This window comes from Syzygium oleosum, unplaced genomic scaffold, assembly GCF_021117445.2.
Source record: "Syzygium oleosum isolate NSW1041296 unplaced genomic scaffold, Sole_v2.1 Sole_v2.10, whole genome shotgun sequence".
In the NCBI taxonomy this organism is placed as follows: domain Eukaryota; kingdom Viridiplantae; phylum Streptophyta; class Magnoliopsida; order Myrtales; family Myrtaceae; genus Syzygium; species Syzygium oleosum.
Genome location: NW_026607494.1, coordinates 376,871 through 395,441, shown reverse-complemented (window position 1 = coordinate 395,441; position 18,571 = coordinate 376,871). Strand labels below are relative to the sequence as shown.

Here is an 18,571-nt window from a genome sequence, read left to right as displayed (position 1 = left end):
AACCGGAACCTTCCTTCCTAGAATCTGGAATTGATTCGGTCTTCCGGTTCCGATTTCCGATTTTATTATGAAACTATGCTCATCATGATAATCAGCCTATAATTTCGGATTATCAAGAAGGAAAAGGCCAAAAACAGAGAGTGGAAAAACAAAAGAAGGAAAAAGGAGGCAGGGAAAGTGTCACTTCTCTTTGTTTCTCTTTTTCTCCGGGAAATCCGACACGCCATGTCGCAATAATTCAAAGACACGTTCGCTCCACGCTCCCCCCCACCGTCAGATCAGTCCTCCGCCCGCCCCCCATCGGACCGCCACCACCTCCTCCTCCTCACTGCGGCGGCGCGTACTCACCCGCCGCCTCGCGAGCTCCCCCACCCTCCCCCGGTCGCCGGAAGTCCGATCGTTCGACGACCCGCCCCTCGATCTCCCGCTCCGTCGGTGGCCGATGGAGTCGCACGACGGCGAGTGGTCGCTCAAGGAGCTGCAGAAGCTGGAGGGCCACGCCGATAGGGTGTGGAGCGTAGCGTGGAACCCGGCCACCGGCGCGGCCGGCGTCCCCGCGATGCTCGCCTCCTGCAGCGGCGACAAGACGGTCCGCGTCTGGGAGCAGAACCCCTCGTCTTCCTCGTGGTCCTGCAAGGTCGGTTTTTGTTGTCGCGCTTTCCTGTGGTTACGATTTATTGGAAGCTAGTTGATTGATTGTCGAGTGATGAACCTCGGAATGGTCGAACTGCGGCCGAGCTTGAGGGAATGTTCGTCATTATCATGTGCGAGTTCCTTTGTAATCGGGCTGCGGGATTGTAAGATATGAAGTTGAGTGCTTGTTCCCTGGTAGAGTAGTTTGCAAAACATGAAAGGGTTTGATTTCCAAATTTCGTGGATTGTAGTAGTGCGCTTTGTACAGTAATCTTGAGTTGGAACTTGCAGGCGGTTTTGGATGAGACGCACACTAGGACTGTTAGGTCTTGTGCTTGGTCGCCTTCGGGGAAGTTATTAGCCACTGGGAGCTTCGACGCCACCACTGCGATTTGGGAAAATGTTGGGGGTGATTTCGAATGTGTTTCTACATTAGAGGTATAACTATGGTTTTGCACTTCGATTGTTAAAATTATGCACCATTGGACTTGCTAAGCTTTTGTTGCGTGACGATCTTGTATGCCATATGTACCCTTCTCTTTTCCCCTCCCACTCGGCATTTGCTGGTTCTTGAAACGTAGATTCCTTCCGTATATGATTTGCTGGTTAATTCATGGTTCTAATAAATTTGAAGTAGACTTTTTACTTGTCTATGTGCTATAGGGTCATGAAAATGAAGTCAAAAGCGTGTGTTGGAATGCGTCAGGGTCCTTACTTGCGACATGTGGCCGAGATAGATCTGTTTGGATTTGGGAAGTGTTGCCAGGGAATGAGTTTGAGTGTGCCTCAGTGTTGCAAGGACACACACAAGATGTGAAGATGGTCCAGTGGCACCCAACCATGGATATACTCTTTTCTTGTAGCTATGACAACACTATTAAGGTACTTCTTTGCTTTAAAATTCTGTTGTCTTTGCTAATGCTGCTGCTGAAGAAAGTCGAGAACGAATTTTCCCACTGGCTTCGCTGCCGTTGGTTATCCCGGATATGAGTTTGGTCTGGAGATTAAAGACTTGGTGCGTGCAATTTTTCTTGCAGATTTGGGCAGAGGATGGTGATGATGACTGGCATTGTGTTCAAACCATAAGTGAAGCTAATGGGTACCTCACTTCTATAATCATCTTTTGTTTCTGTTCTTTGTTCGTCCTTTGTGAAAGTTGGCTCCTTCCATGTGTGACCAGTGTAGTCCTTTCTATATGCATGTGATGGCACTTTCGACAGTACCTGTATTACATAGCATGTTGAAACAATACGTCTTTCTGTTTTGTGATAATTTTTGGTTTACATGATTGCTTCTCCTGTTAGTGGTCATACATCTACCGTTTGGGCTCTTTCCTTTAACACTGCTGGAGACAAAATGGTTACGTGTAGGTATGCTAGAGTTCCGTTTTCAGTATCTCTGTATTAAACTAATTAGAAAGAGACTGCTGCTAACAATTTGAGTATGTTGCAGTGATGATCTCACGATAAAGATATGGGAGACAGACAGCAGAAAGATGATGTCTGGTGATGGCTATGCACCTTGGTGAGGAAGAGACCAACTATAAGCATTTAATTTTTGCGATTGTGAAGAGTTGCAGCTAGTATGGGAGATTATGATAAGAAAGTTTGATAATTTTTTTAAGGATTTTGAATCTTATTTTCCTATGCCATGTTTCAATTCTTGCTCCTGTCAATCAGTCAGTTAAAATATATCCTGCAATGCTTGGTTATGAAGTTTAATGAGTCTTCTATTCATGCAGTGTCTCTCCATCTAATAACTTAAGCTTTTGAGTTAGATATTCTAATATGATATTTGAGCCAAGTTTCACCCAAAGTTTATTTCGCATCTGCGTCTCTCCGTTCATCAATTCCACGTACTGTTCTTAGTCCGATTTGTACGTGAGAGAGGGTTTTGAAGTATATTAACATTGCTTATCTATTGATTTCAATGGGTCTTATATTCATGTAGTCTTCTTCCACCTAATAACTTAAGTTTTGAGTTGGATATTCTGATACCCTCTTCTAGTTGCTTAGCATTAAAGGCATAAAGCTGTGTTTGTTTGGCTGAGTATAAGCCCGAATAAAATAATTTTTATCCCAACAGACTTTTGGCGAGGCCTTTGGAGTTGAGATAGGATATAGCCCTGACGAGAAGTACCATCGGAATGTGATAACTGTGGATACTACTTGTTATATCCAGAGAAAAAAAAATTAAAAATAGTATTATAAGAAGCCCTATGCTATGTCAACACAGAGAGAGGTGAGGGCCGGGGTGGAGAGTGGTGACAAAACCATGGTTATCGCGGTTAATTACCATGATGGCAGTGATGGAAGCCTCTCTCACTCCATCAAAGGTTGATCTCGGTGCGATCTCTCTGTTCCTCTATGTCTATGTTGCTGAGGTCATTGTTCTCTTTCTGTCCTCCATCCTAATTGGTAAATCTTGCTTAAATGGAAAGGCAATGCAACAACCTTTTCGGGCCAGTGATATATCTAGCCCATGTAATGCGCTTCACATGGTTGAGATGACTGTTTGGTGATTATGCTATTTGTACGGACCGTGCGTGCAGTTTTTATGTTATGGTTATTGCGGTCTGGCTTTAGATTAAATTTTGAACCACAATACTATGAAATTGTATTGTAGAAAAGTAATACGTGTTGTTTGACTGTATGATCTTTCAAATGTACATATTGACTGATGGAAGATTTGCTTTAACACTAGTCCCATTCGTTTACTAGATGGTTTCTAGCTACTGCTAAATCTTCATTGCAATCATATAATTTGCTTTCTCTCTTTTCTCCAGGAGTCATCTCTGCACTCTCTCTGGTTACCATGATCGAACCATCTTTTCTGTTCATTGGTCCAGGTAGCGATATCGATACTTTGATGAATATATTTTTACTTAGTTTGAGATTATATCTGCATATTTTCTTCTTATCAGTTCCTCTTAGCCTTGTAAATGTTAAGTCAGAAAAATCTTGGTGATGCAAGTTAAGTGGTGATCTCTAACATATCTTTCAACTTCTGAAGAATTGGTTTGGGTATAAGCTGGATGATGTTGTAGTTATCGGTCCAAAGTATATTATTTCCCAACATCTCCCTAGTTGTTCCGTAGTGCATGTATCAGTTAATCATGGACAATGACTGTTGATTTTAGGAACTATCCCGCAAGATCTTCCCAAATGAATTGCTATGTAGCATGATAAGTTTGTTTGTTTTCCAAGTACCAGTATAACAGGCAAGGGCAAGAATTATTAGGAGCAAAGTCAAGAATACGAGGGGCTTCAACCTGACAAGTTAGGAATTGAGATAGAAAGAATTTTATGGGCACTTCTTGAAATAATTTGGATTTTGCTTTCTTGGTTAATGTGAAATGCGTTGACATGGATTGCCTCTTATGTTAAGAGTTGCTGATTTATAGTGTTATGATTCTTGAATGTTACAGGGAAGGAATTATCGCCACTGGGGCTGCAGATGATGCTATCCGATTTTTTGTTGAGAGTAAAGATGGTTCAGTAAGTATTATACCTCACCATATCTTCATGACTTAATCTTTTCTTTTAACAGTTCCTCCTATATTGTTCCCCTATTTATGGAGCTTCCGAAATGTTAATGTTTAGATGGCTTCTCTTAAGTGATTAACAGGTTTGGTCAATGTTAACCTTCTTTTATTAGATGAAAAATTTCTTAATAGAGAATTGTTCAAGTACATCAGGAATATACAAGAAGAGGTAAGAAACTGACAGGACCACACTATTTCCTAAAATTATTAGAACATGAAATCCATAAGTACTTCAAATAAGCAAAAAAGGAATCTGAGAAGATTTGGATTCTTCCGATAATTTTTTAGTTCTTTCCTTCCAATTGCACACGAGGCGAAGAGGAGCGGCACTCCAAGAGTCCGAGCCAATTTGGAAAGGAGAGAACAGGAAGAAAAGATCCAGCACTGAAACAATTACAGAACTGACTTTGACTAACCCTATATTCCGAGGAATCGAAACTGAAATGCCAAAAATGTTGAACAAAATCTTGATGAAAAAGCAGTGAATTCCCTGTATGCTTTACACATGCAACACCATTCAATCAAACTGGAATTTCGCTTGCTCTAATATTAACATATGTTCAAAGAGAAAAAGTATTAACATTTGAAAGTTAAAATATCCTGCTGTCATATCTTAATTTCCTCAACTAATGATCTTTGCAAGTAAAATTTTGAAGTGACCATCTATTTTTTGGACAATAAATGAAACTGTGGATGAGACATTGTTAGAAGCGTGTGCCATCTGCCCGTTCAGCATTCAGTTTGTTCTACAATTTAGGCATCTGAATCTGGTTCACAAAAGTCAACATGTTTGATTTCGATCTCTGGTCCCTGTCTTGGCTCAATGTGCAAGCATTACTGACATTGCCCCTTCAATGATCTTATGTTTTCCCTCGACCATTGTCTGAGAATGTCAGCTACTTGCACTAGAACATAGCCCTTGTTTAGTCGAACAACTTTTTTTAGGCATATGCCTCAATTTCTATAAATAAGCTTGGAAATTCCTATTTATAAATGGATATTAGACCAAACCGGCGAAATCTTGAGGCTCTGCCTAGCTGAGGGACATTTCAACATTCATTTTCGAAATTTGGAACTTTGCAAGAATGCTCCAGTCGCAGCGTTAAACACTCAATACTTTTGCACTGAGGGATCAGTTGGGAGGATTGACAAACCAAGGTCTTTCCTCTCTAAAATAATCTGAAATCTCTGTTAGATGCAAGTTCTTCTTTGGGTTTTTGTTGTAGACTGGTCAACAAGGCTGCTCACTTCATACTTTGCTGGGTTGTCCTATGAATCCTTAGACATTTTCCATGACCATGTAGTTTTGGCAATCAAATGCAGAACTAATCGTCTTCACTTTGTGGTTACATTTATCTAGAGTCTTTTTTGTTACCTGACTACGAAGTTGATGGATATTGCATTAAATCCAACTCGTGAAATATTCAATAAGCAAACTTTGTGATTATGCAGTAGGGCCTTTACTTGATCTACTGAATCTTTTGGATTGACGACTATGCGTCCTTTTGCCTTTTGAACTCAAAAACACAGATTACCTCATCAACCTTCTCACATCTATCTCAGGTTGATGGACCTTCACACAAAATGATTCTAAGAAATGAAAAGGCCCATGATATGGATGTGAACTCAGTAAGGTGGAGCCCCGGTGTAAGTCTCTCTCTCTCTGAGTTCCGTATAGGCATATGCATTCAATAGAGACGTCTATTTTTGCTTGATTGTAAAGTCAGATTGCGGTTGAATGTAATCATCTTATCGTATTAGGAATGCGAGTTGACCTGAATGTGGACTCATATTAAAGATTTAACTGACTACAATATTTTTAGTGTATTACAAGGTGCTTGCTGGAAATTTGGTCTTTCCTTGCTGTAATTTTTAGATCTTGCTCATGCCTATGGTGGAAGTATTCATGATGACCATTAACCGCTGTATGGAGATTATTCTTTGCTTTATTCTGCAGGAATACCAAGAAAAAGAAAAATCTCAAACTCAAAATTGTCTTTTAGTAATTAAATATACTGAGACGAAGAGAGTACACTAGGCAGCTTCTTGCTTGGTGTTCTTTGTATTATCTTCCCCCTTCATTACCTAAAATGATGAGAATGAAAAAAGATTAGACTGTCGAAACAGGTTTAGAAGATAATGTAAGAAACACTGCATTGGGGAAATCTCTCGTCAATTTATCTCTAACTACTTATTGGTTTTCCCGTGCAAATTTGTCTTTTGTTCTCAGTTTCTTGGTTGGCCTGGGCTTCCTTCTTCTTCTTCTTCTTCTTCTCCTCTCTCTCTCTCTCTCTGGTTCTGTGTGTTTTGGAGGTTGGGAAAAAAGGGGGGGGTTTCTGTTGGGGGTGGGCTATTGTGGGTTTGTTGATTCTGTTAGCTACAATGCTTGATTGCTTCTGTTTGATTTTTCATATTAATATTGCCGCAATATTATGCACTTACAACTGTTATTTCCAGGAAAACCGCTTTCTTGCATCTGCAAGTGACGACGGGATGGTAAAAATATGGGAGCTTGTGCCTGTGATTGGATAGCTATGTATCACACTGTCGGTGAATTTCCATAGGTATCATGTCATAGTTATGTAAAAAGCTCTCCAAAATGTTCAAACCTTAGAAGAAATATATAGAGTTTCATTTCAAATGTCTCGCCTTGGGATAAGAGAATGCCGTTGATCAGATTTTACCCAAGTTTGGCCAGGGAGAAAAACAGAGATGAGAATGAAGATGAGGAAAATTTGTGCTTGTAGCCCAGCTGAAGGGATGTCTTTGGGTGCACGGTTTCGGGGAGAATTTTTCCCCCTGTTCTGCCATTTGCTGGGTTCTCTTCTAGTTTGGCTGTGTAAACCATACATATATTCTGCAGTCAACAGACTAATCAAAATTTTGTGGGAGACATTCCTTTTTCTTTGTTTTGTTTATTATCTTTCGCTATTGCATATTCGAAGCGGAGACTATAACGATCCATGATCATGTTGGTAGTAGATAAACAGGTCATTTTGCTTTGAGGACATACAGGAGCAACATATGCAACAGACCAGTGCTTGTTTCTCTCTTTCCTGCTATAGTTACTTTGTGGCCCAAAAAAGGATTGATATTTGCTGCCCCCTCCATACACTAGAAGCAGAGGTTCACGCTTTGTCAATTGCACATTGACAATGGCGGAGCCAAGGATTCAGAAGTAGATTATGCTTGTATTCTTGTGCTGATCTCGATCTCTCGATACAACAATTCTACTGGTCCTGAATAACGGTTTCTACGCCAGTCGCTTCATCCGGAAAAGTCACCATCTCGCTCTTTACGAGCTCTCCTCTGGCGTTTGGCGAATCATCGATCCAAATGTCGTTATATTGTGCAATGTCCTCAAAACTCCCATTGCATTCCCACCAAACCGGACATGGATAGGAGCCAAAACCATCACTACTTTTCTTGCATTTCACGGAACGTGTCCCTGAATAAAACAGCACGTTGGAACTCTTATCTGCTAGGCTTGTATAGTACCCTCTACAAAGCAAACAAAAGAAGGAAGAAAAGCAATTCCCAAAAATCACTTGAACATTATGCATCTTCCTGGTTCGACAATACACGACACATTGCCAAGGTCAATCGGAAAGTAATTATGATTACACTTGCACTTCTCTTCTCAGCTCCAAATCTGAAAGACAGCAAAAGCCCAAAGAAGAAAAACAGTGGAAAAATCTTAGCACCTGTTCTCTATTCTCAGTCCACCGGAGTTAGCTCTTCTTCCCTCTTCAACCAAAGCCGCCTTGGCCGACGTGATTTTCGCGGGCATGAACGAGGCCTCGAACGCGGAGCAATCCACCCAATCCTTCAGCAGCTCCTCCTGACCCCATATCTCGGGAATCCAAGCCCGACCCACGACTTCGACCCGATGTCTCTTCAGCCTCTCCCGCCCATTCATTCCTTTATCTTCTTCCTTACCTTCTTCATTTGAACCGTCCAGGCACAAGGAGTAGTCGGCCAATGCTTGGAGTCGCACGCTTACTTCTTCATCGTTCTTGGTCTCCTCATGAGTTGCTGGTGATGAACTCCGCCCGTCATTTACGTCAAAGTTACCCTCGGGGTCATCCCCATGAATAGACTGGTGGGTTTCTGCAGGAGAGGAGGGCATTGATGCATCGGACTGAGCCGAACCGGAACCTTCTTGGGCACTCATTTCACTGTCTTCTTTCCTCATGTGGGAAGTGGACGAATTGAATGAACGGCCAGTGTTTGCTCTTCTTGATTCTTGTGAGGTCTTGGCTCTGCTCCAGTTCTTGATCCGACCCCTGCTGCAGATCTCCTTCGTGCTTGAGAAGATTGGCAAGAGCTTGAGAGAGTGTGTGGGAATAAGAGGGAAGAGAAATGGGTGGGACGGTAGTCGACACGTCGTCCAGCAGCCCCCCCCTTTTTTTAATGGTATGTGACAAGTGTACGTGTCTTTTTCCTGACTGAATTCCATTTTGTGTGGCTTTCTTTCAAGTCCCTTGATGCACCAGAGAGAGAGGGTCAGGGTCACCTGGGTCGACCTGCTCCGTGGGAAGGTATTAGAAAAACTCATTCTCCTGTCGACATATTCGAAATGTGTTCAATTAAAATGATAAACGTGTTTAATGATCATCAACTTATATCACTAATCGTATAGGCATATCACATAACAAACATACCTGATATTGCCACGGATTAAATGCCTTTTACACTTGAGAGTGATTTTCGATTGTCTTTTGTACTCATTTGCATTCCGAAGGAAAACCAGAAGAGGTGTGTTATTACGCATTCGTGAAAAATCACGTTGGTTTTCCAAGGAGGGTCTACTATTTATAGTAAGAGGCAAATAACCACATTGTGGGCTTTTGTGGTTCATGGACCAGGTTTGGCCCATCTTGAGTGGCCCACCCATTATGCCTTTCATTTCCCACTTGTCCATGATGGGCTAAGCACAACTCTCTTCTTTACAAAGTTCATATTGGCAAATAATTTGTGCGACCAGTATACTTCGAAAGCTCGTTGCTATACATCTGTTGGTAAAATATAACAGGTAAATTAAGCATTATCTAAAGTAGAATTAGTATGCAGTTCCCCATATCAATCAGTCATATTTGTATCTCTCTTGATCTCTTTTAGTATATCATATATTGTATTCACAACTATGATTTATTGAAAATCATAATTGGTCGACTTGTGAATACAAAAAAAAAATGTGACATTATAAAACAAATTGATCTTCCTCTTTCCTTAAACCTCTACATTTTAGTCCAGCTTGCTTTTCTAGAAATGCCCCGTTAGACTGAATTGTAATGATCATCAGCAACATCCTAAGATAGTAAACACTGAATAAAAATTTTGAGAATAAGTAAGAGTCGTGAGGGTACTTAATTGAGGAACTATTTTCCTCAAGAGTCTCACATGGCTTAAAAAGTTGAGATCATAACTTTTGCCAACACTTATCGGTCATCCCAGACATACGTAATATGAAATACGTATTACGGTATTCTGTCCTTTCCCATAGAGCGTATGTCTTTACTCTCAATACCGTATAGATGATAGTTCAGATATACTTAATGTCTAACTTGAGTTCACAAATCTACTATATTCATAAGCATTTATCATAACTCACATTTGGCATTAAAGACAGATAAAGTGAAATATGTTTCACTTTCGGATATAACAATCTATATGTCATCATCTTAACATTTTGTTAAAGCAACGTCTATGCTTCAAGCTTGAGCTTTCAATTATCACCTAGATAACAAGCTTAAAACGGTCTCATCTCTATTCATCACACAATGAGTAGAGGTGATTACCCATGTGAGTGAGCTAATATCTCATCTGTCCGATATACCTATTTAATATAATGCACTTAGCATCAACATTCATAAACGTTATATAAACTCATAGGCATTGATAATAACAAACTTCATTAATAGTGGACATCTAGGGAAAATTATAATATTCAGTGCATCATATTTTACATAGTCCTAAAAATCTCACATGACCATGGAAAACTTCTCTAGGAATCGGATTCGTCATAAGATCTGCTATCATCCTTTGCGTAGATATGTACTGCACATTCACTTCCTTTCGTGCAATCATGTCCTTGATATAGTTATATTTGATATCTATATGTTTGGTCTTTTCATAGTACATGGGATCCTTAGTATACACTATTGCGCTGCTTGGCTATCACAATAGACTAATACTAAGTTTGCAGCATTCTCAGCAACACCTAAGTGATCCAAAAATCTTCCAAGCCAAACAGCTTTTTGTGCCGCCACTGATAGAGCCACGAACTCAGCTTCCATTTTGGATAAGGCCACACACTGTTGCTTCTTACTGCTCCAACATATGGCGCCATTATTCAGTAAGAATACATATCCATAGGTAGATTTCCTTTCCTTTAAATCTCCTCCCCAGTCAACATCAATATAGCTTTCAAGGTGTAGATCACTTCCTTGATAAGTCAGTGCATAGTCAGCATTTCCCTTTAGATATCTTGGGATTCCTTTGATGGCAATCCAATGTGCTTGACCTGGATTAGATTGATATCTACTTATCATTCCAATTGCATAACAAATATTAGGTCTCGTACATATCATAGCGTACATTAAACTTCCGACAGCACTAGCATATGGAACTTGTTCCATTTGCTCCTTTTCTTGTGGAGTTTTAGGACACATTCTATCGTTCAATGCTTCGCTCTTTGCAATATGAGTGTCTATTGATTTACAATCTTGCATACGAAATCGCTAAAGGATTTTATTCATATACGTCTCTTGTGCAAGGGATAAATATTTCCTTGAACGATCTCTTGAAATCTTAATTCCAAGAATGTATGCAGCTTCACCCATATCTTTCATCTCAAAATTGAAAGATAACCAATTCTTCACTATATTAACAAACTCCATACTGCCTCTGGCAATTAGTATATCATCAACATATAATGATAATATCACAAATTGATAGTTGGATCTTTTGATATATACACAATTATCTTAACTAATAATTACAAAATCATATGCTATTATGGCATTGTGAAAACGTATGCATCATTGTCTCGAAGACTGCTTAAGGCCATATATCGATCTCAATAGTCGACACACCTTTTGGTTTTGGCCTTTTATAATGAAACCAACAGGTTGTTCCATATAAATTTCTTCCTATAATTCTCTATTGAGGAATGCAGTCTTTACATCCATTTAATGTAATTCAACATCCATACTATCTACTAAAGGATTTTATTCACATACGTCTGTTGTGAAAGGGATAAAGATTTCCTTGAACGATCTTTTGAAATCTTAATTCCAAGAATGTATGCAGTTTCACCCATATCTTTCATCTCAAAATTGGAAGATAACTAACTCTTCACTATATTATCAAACTCCATATTACTTCTGGCAATTAGTATATCATTAACATATAATGATAAGATCACAAATTGATATTTGGATCTTTTGATATATACACAATTATCTTTACTAATCATTACAAAATCATATGCTATTATAGCATTGTGAAAACGTATATATCATTGTCTCGAAGACTGCTTCAAGTCATATATCAATCTCAATAGTCGACACACCTTTTGCTCTTTGCCTTTTGTAATGAAGCCAATAGGTTGTTCCATATAAATTTCTTCCTATAATTCTCTATTGAGGAATGCAGTCTTTACATCCATTTGATGTAATTCAAGATCCATACTAGCTACTATTGCCAGAATAATAAGACGAATAGAGGTAAATCTAACCACAGGAGAAAAAGTTTATTCAAAATCAACTCCTTTCTATTGATTATATCATTTCGCCACAAGACGAGCCTTATACCTCTTTACTGAGCCATTAGCCTTACGCTTTATTTTGAGAACCCACTTGTTTCCAATGGCTTTGTGTCTCTTTAGAAGGTCAACTAATTCCCAAACTTGGTTTGATCTTAATGACTACATTTCTTCTTCCATTGCATGCATCCATTTTTCCTTATTATGACATATTATAACCTTATTCACATTCTTCGGCTCATCTTCATCCTGTGGGGCGATCATGAAAGCTTCTCCATCGATGTCAAAACATCAATGAGGAATCCTATTACGACTTGACAATCGTATGGGAGGCTATATTCCTGATGATTCACCACGCTCCATTGCGCTTCCACTCGGATTAAATAATAGTGATGTCGTCTCATTAAGTGGTTGCAATTGAGACTGGTTTGCACTGAACTCCCCACTTGTCACAATGCTCCCACTGACTTCACTATCACGATCCACAAATTCATATAATAAGCAATTTCTACCTAATTTGCCATTTTTAGGAAATTCATTCTCTAAGAATGTAGTATTCCGTGATTCGAATTTAGTTATACTTCCGCTTTCTTGCTCACCTATGAGCACATACTCTTTTGAGTGCTCTGAGTATCTTATGAAAATACTCTTTTTGCCTCTTGGGCCTAATTTTTCATACTTGTGAGAGGACTCACGAGTATAGACAGTATAACCCAAAGGTTTTAAAAAGCTTAAATCGGGTTTTCTGTCTGTCCATAACTCATATGGAGTAGAAGTAACTGATTTAGAAGGCACACAATTAAGTATATAGGCAGCGGTTAACAAAACATCACCCCAAAAGGTGATAGGTAACTTAGTTTGTGCTATCATTGACTTAACCATTTTCATTAAGGTTCTGTTTCTCCTTTCTGCAACACCATTTTGTTAAGGAGTATGTAGAATAGTCAGTTGCCTTTCTATTCGCTTTTTATCAAATAAATTCTGAACTGATCAGACAGTTATTCTCGACCTCGATCATATCTTAATACTTTTACTTTTATTTTTCTGTCTAATTGATTTTCCACTAAGCTCATAGATCTTTTACAGCAACTTAATGCCTCGGACTTATGAGAAATCAAATCAACATGTTCGAATCGAGTATGATCATCAATAAATGTGATTAAATAAATAGCCCCATGCTTTGCTCTTACATTCATTGGACCACAAATGTCTGTATGGATTAATTGCAAATGAAACTCAGCTCTTGTTTCTTTTCCAAATGGTTTGTTTTTCCTTTTAGGTAATGCTTGCATATGGGCAAATCAACCTTTTTAATATTGCCCAATGAGCCATCTTTGGCCAAATCTATTCATTCTTTGTTGGCCAATATGACAAAGTCTAGCATGCCACACATTCACATCATTCTCATAAGAATCAGAGGTTGTAAATAAGGAATAACTAACTTTAACTTCACAATAGTTAACATCTAATACAGTGAAACCATTCAAAAAATATCCACAATCATAATAACTTGTACCTAAAGACAAGTCTACACCAATGTTATGGAAGTTTACGTTAAAACCAAGTCTTATTAAAATCAACACTAAAACTAAGTTCCGACGAATTTCTAGAGCAAATAACATATCATGTAGGAACAATGTACGTCCACCGTGCATAAGTAGTTGACAGGTGCCAATGCCTCTAACCTCCACTCTGGAATTGTTCCCAACATATACCACTTCGTTCCTTGTGGAACTCATTGGAATTCCACGAAGGCTTCTCTATCCTTCGCTACATAGTCTGTGGCTCCCGAGTCTACAGTCCACAAAGGATTAGATTCAGTTAGAAATACTGAACTAGACACATAAGTAGCACTTTCGTGAATGCTAAAGGTTTCTACCTTCTTTTGCTTACCACAGTCGCGAGCAAAGTGACCTTTCTTGTCACAGTTGTAACATTTCACTCTTGAAATGTTCTTCTTGAAAGGACGCTTTCCTTTCTCCCATTGGTTAAACCTCGGTTTCTTGCCTGAAGGACTTGCTTCCTTACCTTTCCACTACTTTAACCCAGCAAGATACTTCCGCTTGGAGCCCCAAAACTCCATGCGACCTAGAACCAGCAAAGTAAATGTCGCTTTCCGGCTTAGCCTTTAGGAGGCAGTCCTCTTCCGGTTTAAGATGCTGGAAAGCATCCTCGAAGGTCTTCATACTCCTAGCTTTGAGGCAATGAGCGGATTACTGCCTGTACTTGCTGTTCATCAGTGAGTATGTGACTAGCATCCTTCAGCTCACTTATCATATTTGACATCTGCCTCAAATATTGTTTCATGGTCTTTCCATGAGACATCTCGTATGAGTCAAAACGAATAGTGAGTTATCTCAGTTTGGTTGCAGAAGTTCGACCAAATCTTGTTGCCAGTGTGGCCCACATGTCTTTGGCGTTCTTAAAACATCTGAACTCTCGCATGATATCATTGTCCATGCTGCTTAGCAACGAAATGCGAGCCAAAGAGTTCTTCCTTTTCTACGCAGCATAGGCATCTTTATCCCTTTTGTGCTGGGCAGTAGTCCCATCTTCAGGTTCTTCCATAACCTGGTTAAGAGTTTCGAGTGCCTCTTGCTCTTTCAGCACAAACTAAATTTTGAGACTCCAAATCTCATAATTATCGCCATTCAATTTTTTTCCCTTTTTAAATTTGGCCACTATGTTCTTAATTGCTAAAGCCATTGTATTTGAATATTTCAGACGCATACACACGAATTATTAATGCCTATATTGATGCTTCATCAACATCATAATTACATGAACTAATCACATTAATGAATAGTTTCACAAAAGGTCTTAGAGTCGACAAGTCGCTATGTTCCCAATCATCGTTTAAGAATTCCAATTTGAAATTATCATTAACATAATTATTTATGTAAATAAAAATTTAGTTCTTCAAAAGTTACACAAACTTTTAAGAACTTCCCACATAACATACCATATAATATGGCTATATCAAATAAAAATCCACAAATTTCCATAACCATATATTTCATGACATATTCACAAATATTCAAAAAGATGTAATATCAACTTGAAACATATACACAAGTAATTCCAAATCCTAAAAGAACAACATCAAGTGTACCTATTCAACACAGACATGAAAATATTCATGAAATTCCTTAAGGAATTTCATTTTCTTTGGAACAAAAATAAAGGCTCTCGGAAAATCTCTAGATTCGGGCCACAGTTTGCGCCGAGACTCGTTCAATGCAAGGGTTGATGTTTTCCTTACCCCGACCCTTATGTACTCTTGTAGGAAATTCTCCACAAGCATCTTATAGCTTGGGCCCTCTAAGGTTTCCCTAACCTTATCAAGCATTCTTCTCAACTCCTCAAGAATAGTGCATTTTAGGGCTTTGATCATCCCATATTCCGGCATTATGAAACCGTTCCAAATAATATATTGTATCATTTTGTTGACCTTGATGATGTGTGTCATCATGTCATCACCAGCATCCTATCGATAAAGAGCTAGCTTGATTTTAAGTTTCTCAAGCCTCTCCTTTTGAGCCGCCGTTCTTGGGATTATCGGAGTGCGTCTCGTATGCACCATTGTTCCTACAATGAATGCAGAACAAAAGAATTACTCATAATACATGATATATTAAGATAGTGAATGCTTATTCATATACATGTGACCCAGCACTTGTATTTCGAAAATCATAGAAAAATACTAGAGAAAATGCCAAAAAATATACCCCAAAGTACACATACATAGGGTTCATTATGCATTTTCACATTCATAAGTGCGGTAAACATGTCATACAAATATACCATAACGTAGAGCATTCCGATATGAACACACCGATACTAAGAACACCAAAATCGGAGTTCAAATGAGCTCGTACAGGCCAAAAAACCACGCTGGGGTCATTTTGACCGGTTTGAACCGGTTCGATTTGACTGATCCTATCGTTGACTGGTCAACGGTTAACCGGGTCGGGTCAATGGTCAATAGGGTCGCCGAGTCACTGGGTCGGGTCGGGTCAGGATCTGGGTTAACCCAGATATGTGCGTCGTTGACGTCAGCGTCGGCAGTTGGCGGCGATGCCGACAATCGATACGTTGCTTTGCCACGGCCGCGTGTGACCGTCACGCCCACAACTTGTGTCGGAGCGTGAGGGCGCGTGCGATCTCTGCCGGTGATGCACCACCTCTCACTTTTCTCGTCTCAACGAGCACTTTCTGTCTGTGTAATCCAAAACGAGTTTTGGCGAAAAAATCAAATGGAAACATTCATGAACAGTTCGTCTACGCGAAAACGGGCCAAAAACGAGACTGAAACAAAAAAATAGACAATATACACTTCAAATTTTAGAGGGTATTCGCATGTACGATCAGGAAACAAGTAAGTGGGATTTGATACCAATGTTGAGAAAACTCATTCCCTAATCGACATATTCGAAACGTATTCGATCAACGCGGAAAATGTGCCCAATGATCATAAACTTGTATCACCGATCGTACTGGCATATCACATAACGAACATACCTGGTATTATCACAGATTAAATGCCACTTTGCACTTGAGAGTGATCTTCGATTGTCTTTCGTATCCACTTACGTTCCGAAGGAAAACCAGAGAAGACGTTACTTTCGAAAATGTGTGTTATTACGCATACGTGAAAAATCACGTTGGTTTTCCAAGGGAGGTCTACTATTTATAGTAAGAGGCAAATAACTACTTTGTGGGCCTTTGTGGTTTATGGGCTGGGTTTGGCTCATCTCGAGTGGCCCACCCATTATGCCTTTTAGAAGGATCTTGGGGGAATAATGTGAGGTTGATATGAGTTCTTGCTTTTTTCCCAAGTGAGTATGGGAGGTTGATGGTGATTATGGATGAATGTGATTCTTGGGGGATAGGCCAATGAGGTTGTACTATTTGATTTAGGGGAGGATGAGGGGAACCCTTTTGTCATTTTGATTATTTTTACAAGAAAAAGATGTATATTATTTTTTTATAGGGGTGTGCATTTGTCTCGGTCCACTTTAGGAACTGGACCAAATTGGCAGGTTTTGGGAGACCGTTATGGTTCCCAATTCCAAAAATTTGGAACTGGGAATAACCACTCCGGTTCTCAATTCCACAAAAGGAACCGGATCGTCTGGATCGGACTGGCCAAGATTTCTTAATTTTTATTATTTTTTATTCTGAAATAAATTCTAATTAATAAATTATTTTTTTCTTTTAATGTTGGGGAAACTTCCTCTCGTAAAGAAATCACTAATTCCGGGACCGACCTTGGTGATCCGATTCCCGATTCCACAAACTAGGAATCAATCTTGCCCGGTCCGATTTTAAGTTTTAAGTGGGAATATACTTATCTCGAAATCGATATCCCTAATTTTTAATATTATTTATTGGAGACTCGGCGGGAAAGAGTTTTGAGGAGAAATATTTCTTAGATGGTGATGGACACCTCCAACCACCACCGTCCATTTCGTCCTCATTTGCTTGAAGCTCCGACCAGTTATTTTATTTTATTTTTCACATTTCTTTCTCTTTCATTATATTCTTGTATTGTAACATTGTTTGCTAAAGTGTGACTATACATGGAAGCTAATTAGACTGAAATGTCCGACTTAATCTCTCTGGATTCACTATTTAGTGTGAAATGTCTTTCTCGATCTTTGAATTCATCTTCCTTATATTTCTTCGGTTAAAGTCAAAGACGGCTACCAACAACCGGCGATGGTTAATAAGTAACATCTGATGATGATAATGAAAATGATGAACATAGTCCATTTCAAGTGATCCCTACTTTTTTTGTTGCATATGAATATCCAAAACATGTCCATCTCCCAAAGGGAAGTTCACGTTTCGGGAAAATTTTATTTACGAAAAAATATTTCTCATTTTTCAATGTTTGGATCACTTAAGAATATGAATCCATGAAAAATCTTATTCAAGTACGTCACTTTCTCTTTTAAATATCAAAAATCATTTCTTTTCAAAATATGATTCAATTCTAGTGCTCGTACTTGGGACCTCGACATTCGAGCTTGGCACCTTAGCTACCAGGTCTAGGTCCCTCGGAGGCCAGGCCCTAGACCCTCGCACTCAAGCCCAAGACTTGAGTTGTACTCGAGACTTTATCTCAATGTGCGTTTCATAATTTTCTCATGACAAACATCAAAATATGACTGCTGTTATTATTTACAAAATGCAACCAAACATTGAAAAATGAATAATTTTTCTTGAAAATAAGTTCCTTCGAAAACAATTTCCAACAAAGTTCATTTTTCGTCAAACAGATGAAGCCTTAATCTCCATCTTTCACGGATGAAGATCCTTTTACCCCATTTGTGCTCCTACTTAAGTATAGTTACCATTGGAGATCCTAGGTAACCAGTTTACAAACACCTGTTCCGAGAGAAGCCTTCATGTAAGAGAGTTTGCCTTGGGACTCAAAATATTGCATGGTGGTATCTACCATAAAGTAAAGTCATATATAGCCAAAACAGAGACCTGCCAGAGGAACAAATTAGGGCAAAATCTTGCCTCTGCACAATCAATGCGGACTGAAATCCGAACAGTTGGGTGTATAAGGGTCACAAGATTCAAAGGCATATCCCACATAACCCGACCGTCTTCAT

The 18,571-nt window shown here is 39.2% G+C and overlaps 2 protein-coding genes across 3 annotated transcripts; one reads left to right on the top strand and one right to left on the bottom strand.

The window, feature by feature from the left end:
• The first annotated feature begins 132 nt into the window (after nt 1–132).
• LOC115692418 (protein CIA1) lies at nt 133–7,068 on the top strand. Of its 2 annotated transcripts, XM_030619259.2 has the most exons (10): nt 135–637; nt 925–1,071; nt 1,297–1,515; nt 1,671–1,732; nt 1,938–2,003; nt 2,086–2,157; nt 3,419–3,481; nt 4,061–4,130; nt 5,741–5,824; nt 6,635–7,068. In XM_030619259.2, exons 1-10 carry the CDS (start codon nt 443–445, stop codon nt 6,707–6,709), a joined length of 1,053 nt encoding a protein of 350 aa, XP_030475119.1. In that variant the 5' UTR covers nt 135–442; the 3' UTR covers nt 6,710–7,068. The 2 variants fall into 2 exon arrangements, with proteins under 2 accessions (XP_056171316.1, XP_030475119.1); XM_056315341.1 differs by lacking the exons at nt 4,061–4,130; nt 5,741–5,824; nt 6,635–7,068 and adding an exon at nt 3,846–4,040 and having other exon boundaries at nt 133–637.
• An 85-nt stretch (nt 7,069–7,153) lies between these two features.
• LOC115692419 (protein BIC1) lies at nt 7,154–8,569 on the bottom strand. Its single transcript, XM_030619260.2, has 2 exons — nt 7,882–8,569; nt 7,154–7,625 (listed from the first exon to the last, which is right to left on the bottom strand). The coding sequence occupies exons 1-2, from the start codon at nt 8,370–8,372 to the stop codon at nt 7,595–7,597; spliced, it is 522 nt and encodes a 173-aa protein (XP_030475120.2). The 5' UTR covers nt 8,373–8,569; the 3' UTR covers nt 7,154–7,594.
• Nucleotides 8,570–18,571: the final 10,002 nt, after the last annotated feature.

Excerpts from the sequence above, each read along its gene's own strand:
- LOC115692418 (XM_030619259.2), top strand. The coding sequence starts at position 443 with ATGGAGTCGCACGACGGCGAGTGGTCGCTCAAGGAGCTGCAGAAGCTG. Across the intron at positions 2,004-2,085 it reads GACAAAATGGTTACGTGTAG|TGATGATCTCACGATAAAGA; the intron begins GTATGCTAGAGT and ends AGTATGTTGCAG. Across the intron at positions 4,131-5,740 it reads TTGAGAGTAAAGATGGTTCA|GTTGATGGACCTTCACACAA; the intron begins GTAAGTATTATA and ends CATCTATCTCAG.
- LOC115692419 (XM_030619260.2), bottom strand. The coding sequence starts at position 8,372 with ATGAGGAAAGAAGACAGTGAAATGAGTGCCCAAGAAGGTTCCGGTTCG. Across the intron at positions 7,626-7,881 it reads GGACTGAGAATAGAGAACAG|GGACACGTTCCGTGAAATGC; the intron begins GTGCTAAGATTT and ends TGTTTTATTCAG.